At 42.8% G+C, this 20,041-nt stretch overlaps 1 protein-coding gene across 5 annotated transcripts in view; it reads right to left on the minus strand.

Annotated features, from left to right (window-relative positions):
- Window positions 1-20,041, minus strand: part of CDK12 (cyclin dependent kinase 12) — an 86,593-nt gene that overhangs the window by 46,347 nt on the left and 20,205 nt on the right. For 2 of the 5 annotated variants that reach the window (XM_063138419.1, XM_063138418.1), the window contains exons 7-14: window positions 18,306-18,362; window positions 15,182-15,283; window positions 14,288-14,365; window positions 12,547-12,663; window positions 9,846-9,977; window positions 7,876-8,090; window positions 4,678-5,142; window positions 2,320-2,843 (exon numbers count right to left, since the gene is read on the minus strand). In XM_063138419.1, coding sequence (XP_062994489.1) covers window positions 2,320-2,843; window positions 4,678-5,142; window positions 7,876-8,090; window positions 9,846-9,977; window positions 12,547-12,663; window positions 14,288-14,365; window positions 15,182-15,283; window positions 18,306-18,362 — 1,690 coding nt within the window. Of the gene's footprint in view, window positions 1-252; window positions 2,844-4,677; window positions 5,143-7,875; window positions 8,091-9,845; window positions 9,978-12,546; window positions 12,664-14,287; window positions 14,366-15,181; window positions 15,284-18,305; window positions 18,363-20,041 lie in introns of those variants that run through there. The other 3 variants (XM_063138417.1, XM_063138416.1, XM_063138421.1) reach the window with 3 other exon arrangements.

Here is a 20,041-nt window from a genome sequence, read left to right on the forward strand (position 1 = left end):
ATAATTCTTTTTCTTTACGGAAAGGCAGGGAGATGGGAGAGGGTGGTGGAGGAGAGTAAATATATCCAGGTAGAACACCATGGCAGCTTAAAAAAGCCAAGCTACAAGACATCAGGAAAACTGTATAATGAAAGCAGGGGGAAGAGAAGAAATGTTTAAATAAATGCCTAGGAAAATCTCTCCTTTTTATTTACCATACTCATGTACAGTACTTTCTTTTTTGCATATTATGCATGAACTGACGAATCATTTTAGAAAACACACAAAATTTACACTTGGAATTTTGCAAACTTACTACACTTTGCAGAATGAATAGAAGCAGGTTGTGTCTGTGTGTGTTGTTAATACAAGGTGGTACATGTTACACCTAATATTGCCCCCACCTCCACACCACTTCTCCTAAATGCTATTTGAACTGCCTCTTGCTGTGTGTTTAAGCCTTAAACGTTAAGGCATACTCTCTTTTCTGCCCTCAGCAACATTGTGCTACCCTGCTAGGCAGCTTTTCTATAATATGAAAGCAGTAAAAAAAAAAAAATTGAATGCCCTTAAGCCAGAGCAAGAACTCCCTCTGCTCCCTAATTTCTGACATGCTTCTCCCTTTGAACACTCAGTTTAGCGGAAGTGAGGAGGAATGATGATGTTTTACTGAGAAATTATAGTCACCCTTCCAAGTTTCTGTATTTTGCAATCTTTGTTCAAATTACAGCCTCCAACAGGCTTGCTCTCTCATAGTAAAGATCTACATTTTACCCCCAAAATGTAAAAATTAATCACTGTGGGTGAGCTACTAAAGCAATTAAAAATAAACTAAAAGGTCCTCATTGCTGTATTAGCAAGGAAAGGCGTCTTTAACATCGAAAGTAGTGAAATCACACATGAGACAGTAACACCTGTTATCCTTTGAAAACTTCAAACAATCTAACTTGTTCAGCTTTCCCCCACGTCAATCATAAACACCCTCCTACCCCCAAGAATTTAAGGATTACAAAGTTTTTGGTTTTCATTTTATTTTCGCCATTTACTTTGGCCTCAAGAAAAAAAGACACTCATCATTCTTAAGAGAGAGAGAGAAAAAAACAAAAAACCTAACCCCATCCAAAAGCCAATGGACTCTTGGACACTATAGAAACTGAATTCAGCTAAGGTTTGGAAGGTGAGTATGGCAGCACGTGGCCTTTCACAGTAAAACGGGACCGTTGGCCCATGGCAGAATGTAGCATCCTGTCTTTTCATGTGAAGAAAATGTGGCTATGGAGGGGATGGGAGGGAGGAAATATTCCACATCTTACGTAACACAAACCAAGTTGTCCAAGCTCAGTATAAAAGGCATGTAGGCACCGTCTGACACATCTTGAAATTCAAGGAGGCAAGGGGAAAACAAAACACATATCGCTTTTGCAATACTGAGGCTGATCTACACATGCAGCAGAGTGAGATGGCAGAGGAGCTACCACCGCAGACCGGCCATTTTTGAATGCTACCCTCCTATGAAGACACAGCTTTGCCTCCAAGGAGAAAACTAGCACAGAGGGGAAAGGGCTGGTCTAGAATCTCTCTCCCCAATATGATATGCTTTTCTACTTGCAGAATGTGAGTGCGCGTGTGTGTGCGCGCCTGTGTTCCAAAAGGGTGATTTCCTCACACCATCTGAAGCAGTACAGCTTATTCTACCACCTCATTTTGCTGCATTTATAGGCCAGGACTGATTCACTTCTTCCAGATCTTCTGTGGGCTCACTCTCAGAAATAATGGCTCAAGGCTTGCAGACACATTCCATTCATATTTCCAATTTATTGTGTTTTTTTTTTTTAAGGTATTTTTCCTTCTCCCCCACCCCTCCATGTCTGAGAAGAAAACTCGCCATATCAAACCCAAATCAGTAGATCTTTGGGTATGGACAGCTGTCAAGAGAAGGTTAAAGGTCTTCATTCTAGAGCCACTGCGGGGAGGAGGAGGAGACAGCAGCAGTTTGGTGAACAGAAAGGGGGGAAAATAGCAACAATAAACCATTTTTCTGGTGGATGGACACGGGCAATGGTTTGCCCAGATAAACTGGCTGTTCTAAAGTCAAGAAGGGAATAGGAAGGTAAAACACCACCAAAAAAAGTACCCATTCCCCTCTCTCCAGTCATTTTAGTAAGGTACCCCTCTTCCTCTTCCTCCTCTTGGAGGCACTCTACTCTGCCCACGAAAAGCTTTTCCATAAGCAGTGGATTGGACCGGGTTTCCCCATGTGTGGCTTGTTCCTGTGTCACTAGAACTAGCATTTGCCACTCCCACCTCACTGTAGTTGAGAATTTTGGCCTCTGAGTGTACCAGTGTGTTGTTGCTCCCCTCGGTTTTGATGAAGGACTGCTCAACAGCAGAATGTATCCCCAAAGGGCCTCGGGTGAAACGGAGGTCCTGGTCCCCCGGGAATTGAACTGATCCTGCGCCCTGGAAGCTGCTTGACTCCCCGAGGTGACTTGTGGAGCCCAGAAAGGTCCTACTTTTCCCCAAGGCCTGAGGCGATGTTTCCGTCAAAGTCTGGCTTGAATTCCGTTCATCAACATCAAAGCTGCAGCCTTCGGGTCCATCGGTGCCATAAGTCCTGGATGAGGTTTGTGACCTGGTGTAATCCAAGGAGGGCCTCCCAACTTGGGGTTCATGCTTTGGGTGGCTCAGTGACCCTGCCTCTTGCTGGGATAAAAGGTGGAGGAGGGCGGCTGTCACAGCCGGGTTCAACTCCTGAGCTGTGTTGGAGATGTTCTCCTCAGCCAGACTGGGTGGTGGCGGTGGCGGCGGTGGCGGTCCAGGAGGTTCAGGGGGTCTCTTCTCTGGTGGAAGAATGTGAGGACAGGCTGTGGAATGGTTACTCCTTTTAAACACCATCTTAAAAGCACATGTGAACAAACATCAACACATTTCAAACATGGGCATATCAGGAGGGGACATTCAAGATGTCCCAGATTATCTCCCATTAAAAGGATCTCAGCTAGCAGGGCTTGAAAGACCTCTTCCTGAGATCCAGAATAATTGTACCAGGTACAGAAGTGTAATTAGGCCTGTGTGTACGCTTGAGTTTTTTTAAAAATACAAAACGAAAACAAAACAAATTTCTGGACCAAAGGTAACTCAAATTCTGTGACCTGAACATAAAATAGATACTTTTGTTCTATTTGTTTCGTATAATTTATTCCACTTGCTAGTCACAGGGAACCGCAAAGAAATAGGCAGGGCACTGATGCCCCCACCTACTGGAAATACTGCTGAGCTGCTCCTTCGGCACCTGAGATTTATTAGGCCTGTCTTTGCAAAGAAAAAGGCTAGAAATGTTCTCCTTTAAAAAAAGAAAAGAAAGCAAATCTTCTTATGAGATGGAATCCTGTACCAGATAGAAAATCCCATCCAGAACATACACATAGGCTTTCCTATCATCAAAACCCACGTGGAACGCATATCCCTCACTACATTCTGTGCTTTTGTGGCGGAATTACAAAAATGAAAAACGTGACTGGTTCTGAGACCTAGCCATCTGCTGCTCACTTTCATTCGTGAGAGGTTTAGGGATTGTAACCCGTGTTCATATTAGAGAACTACTGATATTCAAAGCCACCAAAGCAGATGAATAACAAGGGGCCAGGAGACGCCCACTCTGCCCCCTGCAATTATTCTGCTTCAGGGTAGGAACTTTGCAACCCTACTCCACTCCCAATTGTGGCAGTTTTGCCTCTTGCCACAGGCACAGCAAGAGGAGGGCCTCAATTCTCTGGCTGGGTGGGAGAATTCGTGTTCTCACATGGATGGGAGAGATTCTGTCTGAACCCCCTTTCCCCAAGCCAGAAGCTCAGCTCATGTATTGTGTCCTGCTTAACCATAGGCTCAAAAGAATTTCAATTTTTTTTACATCGTATATGCAGTGCAATCGTAAAAGCATTTAAACAATGAAGTTAGGGTATTACTTTAAAAATGCATGCAGTATGGCAAGCAAAGAGGTATGAGCAACAGCTGATTCAAACACTCAGAAGAAGCACACGGTGCAGTCTTCTCATGACCACAACGTTTCAGAATGGGTGCAGGGGGGGAAGAACTCCTTATTTAAATGCATCCCTCTACATGTGGAATGCTTGCACAGCCAGAATGGCTCTAGCCTAGCCCTCTCTGTGCAATATTAGCTTTCCATGCACACAGAAGTTTTGACATGGGAGAACATTTAAGCAGTCAATCCCCAATTTGCATTCTAAAGCGGTACAATCTAAGGAGGACTGTACCATAAGTTTATCTGAACGTTTGAACCAGCTCTGTGTGATGGTTATTACTACTGCTGCTAGTATGACTTACTACCACTACTAATTTAGATAGTAATTTTAATTTGCAAATGTCTTCCCAATCTTACCTCCCAAAAAACACCCTGCGAAGGAGATTATTATTATTGCTGCTGCTATTATTATTATTATTATTATTATTATTATTATTATTATTAAACAGATGATGGAGCTGATAGCAAGAGTGCACAACCTATAACAAGGACTTTCAGGAACTCAGAGCTGTTGCTACATTTCACACACACTCAGAGACGACTACCAGGCTTGGTTAAAGAATATTCAAAGTGTTTTTTATTTACCACTTGGAAAGCCCCACACGATTCCCCCCCTTAAGTCCTAGGAGCAAAGGGGAGGAATCACAATTATTTACCTGCAGTTTCCTCCTGAGGCAAAGTGGGGGTTTTCCGTTCCCCCTGCAGCTCGCTGCTCTTCTCACTATTGTTCTCCTCCACATTTGCTGCAGGCTCCTGGGTCTTAATGAGCTGGCTCAGCAAAACTGCCAGTACGCTCTGCATGTCTCCCTGAGTGCTGGCTGCTTCTGGGGTGGCTTGCTCCTCAGATGACTGGGCTGGTGGTGGCAGCTCCTCAACAACCGCTTCCTCTTTGGGCACTTTTTGAGAATCTTGTGGCTGCTGTGTGGTGGTGGTGGTGGCTTCATTGAGCGCATTTATGGATTGGTTGAGGGCCTCCAGTTGTTGCTGCATCTCTGGGTTTGAATGGATGTTGAGTAGCTGGGCCATCTGTGCGACACTGAGGTCTGTCTGGCTCTGCAACAAGTTCAACAGGACAGCCAGCTCGCTTTGATTCAGCTGCTGTGTGATGTCACCAAGGCTTGCTGCAAACACAAAGAACCCCACCAGGGGAATAGGGGGGGAAATCAGGGCCTTAGGAATGAAATAGCAGAAAACCGTCCATACGCAACCACACCCACAAGCACATTCAGAGAGCGGTTTCCCTCCACCTCCACAAAGTGATGACTTTTGAAAATACAAAACGCAAGACTCTTCAGGGGCCTGGCAGTCTAAGGATGGAGTGTGTGCATGGATGGGTACAGGGCGATGACCCATGATCAGGATGACCATTTCAAAATGCAAGTAGGAGAATTGCCACATCAATCCAGCCACTCACTTAACACACCAAAGTACTGCATCCCTCTGCTTGCAGATTTGAATCTACAGGTTGGCATTGGGATATGAGACAGGAACATACAGGTTTCACCTTGTCCCTTTACAGACAAAGACAGAGGTGCTTCTCTGGAATCAATCCCATGCCTACAAGACCAGACTATCTCCAGTTACCACCTGTTGCGAATATAGGTTGAGTTCCTTCAGACCATTTGCTACTTCTGCCTTGGTCACCTTGGTGGATGGCATATGCCAGGAGAGACAGGGGGAAGTGTGACCATGTTGATTCCCCTGGACCTCTGCAGTGGCTTTCAATATCACAACAGCTTTCTGCAAAGACTGCAAGTTAGGGATTTATGCCCCACCCTTTAACAAGTTCTCAGGGCAGCTTACAGAAGTTCCAGTTAAAACAAAAACACTGTTTGGTGCTTCCATTCCTACTTAGACAGCAGATTCCAGAAAATGCTATTAGGGATACTGCTTGTAGACCCTGTGGCATTTGTGTTGTATGGTTCCATGAGGTTCCATATTGTCTTCCATGGTTTTCAACATATACATGAAGCTACTGGACAGAGATCATTCTGGGATTTCATTTAATTTAGGATCTAAAGTGACCAACAGGTGTGGATGATACCCAGTTTTATTTCTCATTTTTATCTTAGTCAGGTGAATTGTATGAAGGCTCATAAACTTAATCTTGACAAAATGAAGATGTTCTGGATACGTGGTCCATCTGTTCATGGTGATGGTGTTAAGCCTCCTCTAGACTACGTTGACTCCCCTCAAAGGATCACATTTGCAGTCTAGAGGGTGCTCCTAGGTCCAACTTTGTCACTAGCGTCTCTCTGTGGCACGGAACGCCTTTTATCAGTTAAAGCTGGTGCAACAACTGTGGCCTCTCCTGGATTGAGACAGTCTGGTCATCATTATATGAGCTCTGGTAACATCCATGACTGACAATTATATGTGTTAGCTTACCACTGAAGACTGCTCAGAAACTTCAGTTAGCTCAAAATGCAGCTGCCAGGTTGAGACCAGCTGGAGGGAGCATATTACTCCAGTGTATAAAAAACTGAACTAGTTAGAATCATAAAGTTGGAAGGGACCCTGGAGTTCATCTAGTCAAACCAGGCTGTGGTCTATTTTCTGGTCTTTTTCCTATTACAATTCAAAGTGTTGGTGCTTACATTTAAAGCCCTACATGGCTGGACCTAGTTACCCAAAGGAATGCCTGTTACCACATCAACCTGTCTGTGTTGAATTGAGACCATTGATGGGGGCTCTTCTTTAAGTGCCCGCACTATCTGAAGTGAGGTGGGTGGTTATAGGGAAAAGAGCCTTCTCAGAAGTAAACCCCTCCCCATTTGTAAAATTCCCTGAACAGGTGCCTACTTTGATATACTTGTGACAAACATCTGTCTCCCATACCCAAATTTTTGAAAAAGTTTTTGAGCTTTATTGTAACCTGCTATTTTAACTGCTGCTCTTACTGTTTTGTCAGTCCTTATACCGATTTTACTGTAATTACACTTCCCTGAAAACCACCCTGTGTCCAGCCTAGTTGGCAAGTGGTATACAAATGTATAAACTCACTAACTAAACTAAAATCTGGAGCACCTTCCCTTGTGTTGTTCGAGAGGCATAAAGTGTAATGAGTTTTAAATGCCTCTTGAAGACGTATTTGTTCACACAGGTTTGCCCTGGCTCGTAATGGATTACGGCACTGCTCTATAAGAAGAGCCCTGATGCTGGATCAGACCAAGTCCATCTAGTCCAGCACTCCGTTCACACAGTGGCCCACCAGCTGTCTGCCAGGGACCAACAAAGCAGGACATGGTGCATCAGCACCCTCCCACCCATGTTCCACAGCAAATCTGTTTTATTGTCTTTGGTGTAAGGCTTTAATTATTTATTATCTGTTACTGCCTTTACACTGTTTTTAGATTGGTTTTATACTGTATTATATATGTATGTGAACCACTCAAAGATTTTAGGATATTAAGTGGCATGCAAGTAGCATAAATAAATCTGCCATTGCATTATGTCTTTCTTTTCTTGCTATGATGCATAATCTCTGGGCTATGCTTTACAATTCCATTTAGTGAACACATTAGCACCCTTCACATGTTAAATCACATGAAGGGGTCCCCTCGTGGTTAAGGGGAAGTAGGGCTGTGCTGCTTCTCTGGTCCCCTCCTAACGCCCATGCACTGAGTGTGGATATCTGAGCAGGGGAAGCAGAAGGCTTCCACATGATTGGGGTTCTACGTGCAGAGGCTTTGCCTACTCAGATATTTATGCCCAATCTCTTCTTTACAGAGCTTAACACAGTAGCTCCTACTCTAGGAAATTTGAGCAGCCAGCAAAAAGGAATCCACGGAAATAAGAAGAGAGCCCTATCAGCTAACTAAAGCTTTAGGGATTGTCCCAGACTATACACTGACCAAACGTGTCTCCAGCACCAGGTTGTGTTTTGATCTGGGTAGGCTGTGGAAGTACTGGGCTGCTGTGATTCTTGATGGCATCTGTGCTCATTATGGAGGTTGACTCCTTCCGGGAACCTTTTGCTAAGGGAGGCTCATCCACTACAATTCCACTCTGCCGTTGCCGCCGCCGTTTCTTGCTCCACAGTTCGTGGCAGTCTTGCCAGTGAGGAAGGCTGGAAAGACAGCAAATGGACATTACTGAGAAAGGAATAATGCAGACAGTGGCAGTGAGTCAGAACACAAATTCTGACACCAAGCGGCTAATGGTGATGGCCCCTCCCATCCAGTGACGCTCACCCCAGTTGCAAGGCACAAAGATTACCTCTCCATTCCATGTTTTCAGAAAAATGCAGAGAACTTAAGAGGAGGAAGGGGAGACTTTTACGGTGTCAAGTAACTCACTTGGCAGCAGTGGACAACATGGAGGAGAGGTGGAGACAATCTCACACTTAATGATGGGCTTTAATGAAAGGCAGAAGCAGACAGAATTCTGCTGCTTCTACCTTCTCCAGAGCCCAATATGAAGTGTGACAAGTTCTATTCCCCAAATCCTCTAGGAGAAGAGAGGGATTAGGTCAAGTAGGTAGTGAACAAAAATGACAGCTGGCTAATAAGCTAAGGGAGAATTTGGGGACTCCTGGAGATAATATTTACAACAAAGACCGGGTTTGCACAACGTAAGCCATGGCTTGATAACTACCACCATGTGTGCTGGTTGCCTGCCAACTCATTCCCCTAATTTCCCTCACTGGGTGCCGGGTTGTGATGTCCAATCCTGGCAAGGGTGGGTGGCTGGGGTGGTTAACAAACCACTTAGAAGCCATGGTCTGTTGAAGGGTTGCTAGGTGGTTTGTTAACCACTCTAGCCATGCAACCTCATCAAGTTTGGATGTCACAACAATCCACGCCCAGTGAGGATAATTAGTGAAATAAACCAGCATGTGTGGGGGTGATTAACCAGCCACCATGGCTTAACTACCCTTGTGTTATGCAAACCAGGCCAAAGACTTGTATGTATCTTGGGCTGCATTTCGGAATGAAGTTTAAGATTGCAGATATGCTTAGGTTTATGAAAGTTGAAGTCTCCTTGCTTTCTCTGCACATAAATGGAGCTGGCAAAGACAGGAAGCAAGGATCCCTTAAGTACAGCTTTCTGCATCTTGGTGCTCTCTGGACTACAACTCCTATTAGGCCCAGTCCGCATGGCCAATAAATAATCAGGGATGATGGGAGTTGTAGCCCAACACCTGGAAGGCACCAGTTTGAGGAAGGCTGCCTTAGTGTATAACCTGCTTGCATTACAGCAGCGGCGGGCAGCATGCAGCCTTCATGTGACCCCTGCCAACCTCCAGAATCGGGGGGGGGGGGGAGAGGAGAGAGAAATTGTGTGTGTGTGTGTGTGTGTGTGTGTGTGCGTGTGTGTGTGCACGTACGTGTACATGTAAGGGAAAAATGTGTCCGCAGCAGTTCCTTAGTGGCCAAAGTTTCAAAATTAGCTTATTTGCAAGCTAATTTTGATTTTTTTAGTGCAACAAAGCAGTATGGATGCCATTTATATATATAAAAAATTCCTTGTGCTCACAGGGGTAGGAGGAAAAAATGCCCCCTGGACCTCCCACAGTTGCCAACCCCTGCATCACAGGTGCGTGTGGTGGGAGAAAGGAGGAGCATCCATTGGGGCTGAAACAAATAAAGACGTAGTCCAAGCCATTCACTTCCTCCCAGGTCAAACTGGCTTGCAACCTAGGGGTAGGGCTGCCTTCCCTGCTTGTGATATGCCAATGTCTGAATTGCATAGACTTATATGTGAGGTACTTAGAACTCGCTTGCTAAAAATCCAAGCAACCCCCTCCACCAGCAGCTTTAAAAGACTAGGCCACATTTCAGTCCCCAACACGCCCTTCCCTAATGAATAATGGGGTACTTACTCTGGAGGGTCCATCTTGCTAACATCAACATCTTTCAGGAAGTCACTCTGCAAGGCTTGCTCTGCTGTGCATCGTTTACTGGGGTCTAGTGTCAGCATGTGGTCCAGCAGGTCAAGAGCAGCAGCGGGAATGCTGGGAGGAGAGAGAGAATATGAAACAAAACACACATACACATACACTCCCCTGAGATGATAATGATGATAAGTACTATCATTCTATACAGTACTTTTTCTAAACGTTAAAAGCATTTTGCGTACATCATATCAAAATGCCCCCTGTACCCTGCCGTGTAAGGAAGGCCAGTATTATTACTCCTGTATTAGGGATGGGGCTGATACAGTGCATTCTTATAGCTAAGCTGAAATTTGAATGGGGAGTCCTCAGCTGCAATCCTACGCATACTTTCTAGAAAGTAAGTCCTTTGCTCTGGGTTCAATCCCCAACATTTATGGTTAAAAGAATTATTAGAGAGGACCTCTGCCTGTAGAGAAGTTGATAAACAGGGTAGACATTTCTGGACAGGTTGGATCAATGGTCTACCTTGTAAGTCACCTTCACATATTCATAAATCATCTGCATAGCAGAGTGGCCCTACTCGTTTCTGTGCTGCTGGAGCCAAGCCTGCCCTGCCATCTCAAGAGTCCTAACAGCAGAGAGGATGAGCCAGCCTTCAAACATGGATAAGCATGGTGCTTGGAGATATTTTAACTAGCTGTTTTCCTGGATGACCCCGTGCTCAGTACAGGAATCCAGTCTAAAGCATCCCTGACAGATGGCTGTCCAGTCTCTGCTTAAATGCCTCCAGTACCAGGGAGCCCTTAGGCAGTTGTTTCTATTATTTATTAATTTATTTATTACATTTATAGCCCGCCTTTTTTCCTCCAAGGAACCCAAAGCAGTGTACATAATCCTGCTCTCCATGTTATCCTCACAACAACAACCACCCTGTGAGGTGGGTTGAGCTGAGAGTCTGTGACTGGCCCAAAGTCACCCAGTGGGTTTCCATGGCTGAGTGGGGAACCCGGATCTCCTGACTCCCAGCCCAACACTTTAGCCACTACACCACCCTGGCTCTCCACACCACACTGGATCTGACCGCTCCGACTGTTAGGAGGTTTTCCTGATGTTCAACCAAAATCTGCCTTCCCGTAAATTAAAACTGCTATTTCGTGTCCTACAGTAGTTGAGCCACAGAATGTTGATGATCCTACAGTCTTCGATGATGGAGAACAGGTTGTGGCCTTCTTCTGTGTGACAACACTTTAGGAAGAGGGAGGATGCTTGAGATTGGAAAAGAGAAGCACGTTTCCTCCTGAAACATCTCTACATAGTACTTGGGGGAGGGATTCATCTCCCTAACCTCCACCTCCAGGATACCTAATCCCTAACTGACATCATCAAATTCTGTGGCTCAACTACTGTAAATGTTCAATAGGTCCTAAAAGCTCATGTGCCTTTGTCAGCCCATTCGGGGTTTTAAAATGTCTTTTTGTTTACAAACAAATATACTTCTGTGTCCCCAGGGAGCCCTCCCCTGCACATATGCAAAAATCGCTACCCTGCCTATGGGTGGCCCTTTTTCAGTGCCAAACTGACAGGCATGGGGCCACATTCAGTATCAGAAGGAATAGAGACAGACTTCAAGAAAGGCTTTGTTCACAGCTGGGCTTGGGTAAATGTCAGGGGCAGGGGAGTGTAGGGTTATAGGGTGGCAGGCAGGCAGGCCTCACTGCATGCCCTACCTTCATGCATCAACCCAAAGCGCATGCAACTGAAACAACTGCATATTTCTCCCCTGTTCGGACTTCCTTCCTCTCAACTTTGAAGCTGCAGAGATTGGTGGAGATCATCTCCGCAGTTTCTCTGAGATTCCTGCCCCCTGCCCAGCTCCCAAGTACAGGAGGAAAACAAGCGGCAGTTTATTGCTGAAGCATCAGTCATGCTTCTAAGCACCCAATCCGGCATGCTCTCTGTCTGCCTTTCCCACAGGGGCAGAAATTTGGCTCTCACAATTTTTGGTTTGGCTAGCAAGGCCACGTAAAAAAATTGTAGATACCTAAATAGGTATCATCCCTTCTGCCGCCACAAAGTACCCAAAACTAACATTAAAATAAGTGTATATCTTATGCAGCATGAAACAATAACAAAAATTGTAGTCAATCAAAAAAACAAGGCATGAGTGTGTGTATGACACATACACACACACACGAGAGAGAGAGAGAGATGAGGGAGAAAGGCACTCTCATTTTAGCTTGACCTCTCCCACTTTTTGTGGGAGGCTCACCCTTTTATGGTATGCAACCCAAAAAAACTCAGGCATAAGGGTATGTGGTCCTCAAAGCCACCAAAAAAAAAAGGTTCCCCATCCCTGGAACAAATAAATAAAAACAAAAAGCAGCTATAAATGGCAGCCTCATCCCTCTCTCCCTCAAAAGCTCTCCTAAACAAAACTGTCTCAGCCTGTCTTCTGAAAGAGAAGAGAGAGGCGGCCGAGAAAGCCTCCCTGGGAAGGGAATTTCATAGCCACAGAGCCACCAATGAAAAAGCCCTGTCTCTTGTAGTCCTACAGTCCCTAATCTCTCATGGTGGTGGCACACAGAGATTAGAAAATAGATTCAGTGCTTTGTGATTTTATCAAAACATGAGAATTTGTAAGGAAGCCATGCTAAGCCCTCACCCAGGATGTTCAAAGCAAACTTACAATGAAAATTCCTCCCGCAGGCGTCTTCGGTACTGCTTTTTCGGTTTCATGGTGTTGAAGTAGGGTAGTTTGATAACGTCTGGCCACACAGCTGGACATGGGCTTCCACAAAGACGACTGCAAGAGAAGCAAAAGAGACAGTGTGTGAACACAATTATTTTAATATCTCTGTATCACCATATCTCCTAGAATTTCTTTGTAGTTTACAAACATTAAAACTACAACATGAAATAAACAGCCTTTGAAATTAAATAGTTTGAACATTTAGTCTTCCAGCCACACCGGGCTAGAAGACACTGATTGGTGTTTGATGAATTGGATTGATGAGACAGGGCTTCATAGCAAGGATACATATATCTATACGAAAACAGGCCAAAACATGGGCGTGACATAAAGTATTTCAAGAGAATAACAGGCCTCCGATAAAGTCTCCCAACTGCTAAGTAAGGTAAGGTTAACCCTACAGAATTACCCATTTCTTTAACATTTTCAAGACTCCCATGATGATTGCATTCCTGTCAACCTGAATATTTTTCATATTAGACCTAAGAAAGAAGTTCTTCTCCTGAAAGTTAAAGAAAAACACACAAACTGCACTTAAATGCTTTTGAGTGATACCAAATTAACTCTAATGTACTTTGAAACAACCCAAATGTGATACAAATAACTGCTGACATGGGCTTTAAATGGCAGTCGTGAGGGCATGTGGGGAAATGAGAGGAATTAAAATACATTTCGGTTAACAGGAGTGAACTTTCCATTATGTATTTTTGAGCTGCAACAGATGGAAAAACATTGTGCCTTTCAGGCCTCTTACTTCCCAGAGTTCAGAGCAAGCAGGTAGTATTCTCACCCATTTGTAGAAAAAGGAAAGGAAATACTCCTTCTTATAGTAAACTGCAAAGTGAAAGACAATCACAGTGATGAGCTTCTGATTCTGAGCTCTCGAGGTTAGGATTTGCTAACATGAGATGAAGACTAGAAAAGGGCTAAAACAGTGAGCTCTCGAACTGTGGGACAGATCCTCCACCACCCCAGGCAGGGCTCAAAACATCTGGAGGAGGGCATACAATTCCAAGGAAAGAGAAGATCCTTCAGCCAGCAGAGCCAGCAGCTTCCGCAAGGCAGCAGACAATTTGTGTTCCAGCTACTCAAACTGCTATGCTAACCGTGGGAGCTGTACAGCAACTCTTTTCAGGCTCCTGCCTCTTTCCTAGGCTATTTGGTTTGAACAGGGAGTGCCTTTTTTGTAGTCCTCTTATAATATCAGTGTTGGATTGCTATCCAGATCCTTTTTGCACATAGGAATGGATTTAGGTGCTAAAGAGAGGGCTGCCAGGTCGGAGGGAGGGGACGGCTTAGAAAATACTCTATTTTCTAAGCCACCACCAAGCGATTTAGAAAATGGAGGCTCAAGTTTGCGAAACACTGAGCTAGAGGCTTAAATTTCTTTGATGGCGCCTGCCAGGACTCTCACCTATTTTAGTCCAGTGGCAATTAGATGAGCGTTCAAATGAAGTCCAGAGTGGATATTTTTCTTTTATTGATAACAGATCTGCAAGGATCACTTCTGTTTGTGTTTTCATGTTTTTGATATGAGTAACCAGCAGCTACTTTCTGTTCATACAAAGATCTGATCTGCAAACAAAGAGCTACCTGAAGGCCTGTCACATGCCAGTTTCCCCCAAAAAACAGCTGCTGCTTTCTGCACATTTTCTCCACAACACTTAGAATGCTTTACCTGATTAATTCAAGCTGGGATAACTCAAGATTTGCTTGAAAAATAGGCTTCTTTGTAAATAGTTCCCCAAGGATGCAGCTAGGAGGGAAACAGTGGAAAAAAAGATTGAAACAAGCCACAGAAACTGAAGTGTGTATTTAATGTGGGGAGCCTCTCTTTGGTTGCCTAGGAGGCCTGTTAACAATGCACGAGGCGATGCCAAAGTTGCATGCAAAAAAGTCCACGATTCCATCTTTTTCTAAGGAGCATTTTCCAATTGCCTTGTGGAATAGTGAAACCTATTACACATTCACCATTCGCAAGGAAAGATACAGTTATAAATACATTCAGGAAATTTGATTGCTCATGAAGAGAAATGGCCAGAAAGCTCATTCTTACTAGGAATTTTCAACCTTTGACTAGGAGAGAAGATAGAGGTCATAAAGGTGCATGGACAAATCCTCTTTTCCTCAGTGCCCCAGTGCAGGGAAACACTGAGTGGAATCTGTCTACAACAAGGGATCAGGCTATCAAATTTTAAAAGGAACAATGGGACATATCAAATAATAATAATAAAAATTCCACAGGCGCTTTTATAGAAATGGGCACTTGCACACGCTAGTGGCTACTGTTGTGGTGCAAGTTGAACAACCTGGCCTGTAGTATGGTTTTTTAATCTGCATCAAATTCATGAGCCGCCTCGGCTACCATAGTATGGCAAAATATTTAAAAAGTGCTTTTAGGTGATAGGACAAACAAAACCCGACAAAGATATGTGCCACTTTAAAAGCACAAAACCCAAAAAGGTATGAGCCTCTTTAAAAGCACAATATATGGGAAGCATGTAGATAGGATGCTGGCAGCCACAAGCTTGTATCAGAAGGCAGAATACAAGAATGCAAGTCACTGGCTCACCCACAGCTCCAGACATCTATGGCTGGTGTGTAACGCTCCTCTCCTAGCAGCAATTCAGGTGGTCGATACCATAATGTAATGACTTTATTAGTATATGGACGGCTAAGTGAGAAAAAAACAATGAAGGTTGAGATTTCTGAAAAGAACCAGAACATAACATACAAAAGTTTCAATAGTGCAACCAACTGAATTTTTGTGTAAGAATAAAGCTCCAAATCCTGCCATCCAGGACTCTAGTAGGCACCCTTCACTCACACACTGAACTGTACAGGGGCCACTTTCCCCTAGTGACAGTGTGTGTGTGTGTGTGTGTGTGTGTATGCATGAGAGAGAAGGGGAGGGTTTTAGATGGGCCAGGATAAGCCTCCTTCCCACAGCAACACCTACTCAATCCATAAAATGGAAAAAGGCTTTCAACATTTTATCCAAATCTGTGCCACAGGTGCCTTCACAAATAATGCCAAGAATACCATTTGGTCTCTAATGTTGCTTTAAAAAACACTTTACATGGTTAATGGGGTATGTAACATTTATCAAATGTTTTGAGTTATATTTCTACAATAAAGTATGTGACATGGAGAATACAACAGCATAGGGAACTTATGCCCTTACATGGGAACTCATGGTCTAAATGGTTAATCAGATCCCCATCTGCTCAACCTCATATGCTTCCAGACAGACATTTATTTCAAATGATATGGTGGATGAATATATTCTTGATCCTGGCAATAGACATGATTTTTAAACAGTGCATATTATTTGGCAATATCACTATTTTTAATCCCAGAGTAGCCCTACCTCCAGGTTTCCCTTTCAGATGCAGATCACAAGAAGAGCCTGGAGGTTTAGCTACTCTAGCAGTAACATTATGCTTGTAACATTTTTAAGAATATTAAAATGTGAGTGTGTGTCATGCTGCAGCAACATTCAATATTTATTTATTTATTTGTGGCATTTATATATGTGGAATATAGTAAGATTCCTCAGCGGTTCACAAAGCATTTTAATTTAATTTCAATTTCACATCCAAAGTCTTTTCAAGTTTTCCTCCCAAGTTCTTGACACAGGATTAAATGCAACACACATCTAAGCATTCTGAAACACTAATGACACCAACATCCCCCCTGTTGATAAAGCTACTAGGAGGAGGCATAAGTGTGATCTACCACACAGGGTCTGGTGGCGGTGAATGATACACAGATCCCCAGAACAATACTGAAGTCAGTATATATGACCTATATATAACCTAACAAAGACTAACTACTGCTTATTATAGACAATTCATACAGAACCTTTAAGTGTGCCAAACTGCTTGGAGTTCGTTATCTCAGTCATCCTCAAACACCATGAAGCAAGCCAAAACCTAAAGCATAACTGATCAGGATATAAGCCTCAGAACAGATTTTTACCCCAGTGAACAGTAACCTAAGGCTCAGAATAATTTGTCTGAGGGCTCCCAAAACCCAGGTTCAAGTTCAAAATCCTACCCAGATGTTCACCCAAGAAATTACAGGCCCAAACCAGTGCAGGAGACTGTTCTGATGGACTACACCTGAAGTAGTCAAATACAGTGAGACAAAACTGGGAAACATCCAAAATCAAACAGTGTAAATGTTAAACAAAGTCCCAGGATGTAAAAAGTAACATTTTATTCTTTGAAGTAATTCAACATGTTTTGGTCCTATACAAAATATTTTCGGGCCTTCAGAGGCTGTACAAAAAGTGGGCAACACAACATATTAGTTTACATTGATAATCATTTTTTAAATATCTTATTAAACTGCATATACAAATTGAAACTGTGCCAATGTATATTTACTTAAAAATCTTAAATGTAGCCTGCAGAGATCTCTGAATGTTTTCTGTCTCCATGATTAAATCCTCCCACTGGTGACATAATTAGCAAACAGTAATTTATATACATTCTCTAAACCCTTCTAGATGTACCCATGTGCACCACACTCTTACAGAGTGTCTAGAAAACTCTGTACTTTAGAAGAAGGGTAGAAAATTGAGCTCTTCATCTCAGAAGTCAAAGTTTTCAGCCTTAAAATCCCATTCCTGCTTTAGCAGGGTCTTTTTCATTGTCCTTGGGGAGTTTCTGTAATGCCCCAAACCTAATTTCTTTTACAGAGCAATTTTCTTTTAAAAAAACAACTTACTAAGGGGGTACCCTCTTTTTTATTCCTAATATTACAAAGATGTCCCCCTATACAATGTTCCCATGACAAGGCCCACCTGGAGCCGACATGGTCATCTTGTTGGTGCCAGGTCAAGTTTTCTCCCAGGCATTTAGCAATACTTAATGAGCATGGGCCTGTTTTTTGGCTCATCGTTTTTAAACTTGTTATAGTGGTTTTAAATGTATGTGCACACTGCATGTTTTTGTGGTTTTTAATTTTTGTATATTGTTTTTAAGTGTTCTTATCTTATGTGAACCACCCAGAGAGCTTCGGCTATGGGGAGGAATGCAAATGCAAATAATAATAATATTTTGAGAGATTTGAACAATTAAGAGAAAGTATATAAACTACTGTTTGCTAATTATGTCACCAATCACAAGATTTAATTTTGGAAACACTTTGTGTGTATGTGTGTGTGTGTGTATGTGTGGAGGGGGGAGATCTCTAGAGATTACATTTAAGAATTTAAGTATACAAAGGCACAGTTGTAATATGTACATGAAGCTTAGTAAGATATTTTAAATTATTTTGTGTATAAATGTGAACTAATCGGCCTGTTCCGACAACATGCTAAGCCATGGTTAGGCCACTAACCCTTTTGCAGCAAATGGTTAGTGAACATGTTTAAACTGTGGTTATGTTGCCACTGTGGTTAGGAATGGTTCACACAACATGCATGGTTCACACGACATGCTAAGCCATGTTTAGCTCAAAATGCTTAACCACCATGGCTTAGCATGTCATCTGAAGAGGGTCAATGTGTTGTATTGTTCACTTTTTGTACAGTTCCTGAAGAAGGCCCAGAAATATATGGCATAGGGCCAAAATGCGTTGGGCTACTCCGAGGAATAAAACTTTATCTTCTACATCCTAGGATTTTGTTTCTCCTTTTCACTATGTAGCTAAATCCACACCTATCCTTCTCTCACTGAATATCTTACCTTTCTTCCGAACTGTAGAGCCGGGCAAGCCCAAAGTCTGCCAGTTTGATCTGCCCACTGCAAAAAGGAAGTGGCAGTGGACTTTTACTAACAAACGTTTTCACGAAAGCACAATAGGCAACAGTAAATGAACAAAAATTACTAATATTAACAGGAGCAATAGGCATTTATTCACACTTGTAACTCACACTTTCACAAGAGTAGTCTCCAATGCGTTTTATAAAACAACTTGTAAATATGAGGAGAGCCATTTTTAATTTAAAGGGCAGATTTAAAGTTGGAATAGCTTCTTCCACACTAGAAAACAGAAAACTTATTTCTAAGATCTCAAACCATAAACATCTGAAGCTGTGCAATGTAAGTTTCCATAAGGTCCTCCTGGGGACTTGCATGCACAACCCTACCATCAGTTTCAAACTGGAGAGCCTGCCTAGATCCTGTAAAGGATCTGAGGGAATGGGAGTGGATGCAGCTATTGTCTCCCCTGCACCATTCCTCCACTGGTTCCTTTGCCCACTCTCCTCTTCCTTCTGCTATATGGGAAAAAATCACTACAACAGGTAGAGGAGTAGAACTGGTAAAGGAACCTGTGGAAGAATGATGTGGAGAAGTAGCTGCTGCATCTGCTCCCAAGCCTCAGAACGTTTAAAAGATAGAGGAACAACCTCTGGTTTGTGAAATGTATTCTTCTGTTTCATTCTATTTATAGCCTGTCCTCCATTTAAAAAAAACTCCCTGAGTACATAATATTAAAACAATAAAACACAACAAACATATAATAAATCAAGAAAACAAACAGCAGTGATAACTGATTGCATTGGCAATTATCCACTCATAATCATTTAGGTATAAAGATGGGTCTTAGCCTGGCACTGAAATGTCAACTACAATATAGGACCTATCTTGTGTCACCACCCAATATACGTCCCCTAATGATGAGACAAAACTGGACTCCCCACCAAATCTAAGAGCGTGGGCAGTTTGGCACAGGGAGATGTGTTCCTTTAGGCCACAGCAGAGGTAGAGATGGGAAGCAAGATGACTCCACTGGCTCTGTGAAAAAGGCCCAGCATTGGGCAAAAGGCGGGATACAAATAAATATAATAATAATAATAATAATAATAATAATAATAATAATAATAATAATAGCGTATTACATTTGGCTCCCCCCTCTCCTCTCCCTGAATTATTTCTATTCCAACTGATCATTATAAGAATCACTATTCAATTGGCACAATTGTTACCTGTTTTTGGTTTTTCCCTCTTCCCTTTCCATTCCCTTTTCTTTCTGTGTTTAGTTTTTTATATTATAAAGCATGTGGGCAGGGACTGTCTTGTTTGATTGATGGTATGTAAACTGCACTGGGAGTCTTTTCAGCTGAAGAGTGGGGTGAAAATGTTTTAAACAAACAATGGAACTGTCACTTCACACAGGCTTTAATAAGAAAAATCTTAACTGCCACTACATCAGCATAGACAGATGGCTGGTAAGGTTACTACATGAGTGCATTACTGTTTACTACTGCTGTCACTTCTTTTATTGTATTTTGTTATTTTTCTAGCATTATTTTTTAATGGATCTATATTGTGTGTTTAATATCGTACTTTATGTATGTGCTAGACATCTTAAAATGGACATGGGGGTCAAACTGTGGTCAAGCCCCAGCAGGCAATTATCTAATTATTTATAATGAAAAAGGCGAGATATGTTTAAGAAATAAAAAAAAATTAAAAGG

The sequence above is a fragment of the Elgaria multicarinata genome, chromosome 11 (assembly GCF_023053635.1).
Source record: "Elgaria multicarinata webbii isolate HBS135686 ecotype San Diego chromosome 11, rElgMul1.1.pri, whole genome shotgun sequence".
NCBI lineage: Eukaryota > Metazoa > Chordata > Lepidosauria > Squamata > Anguidae > Elgaria > Elgaria multicarinata.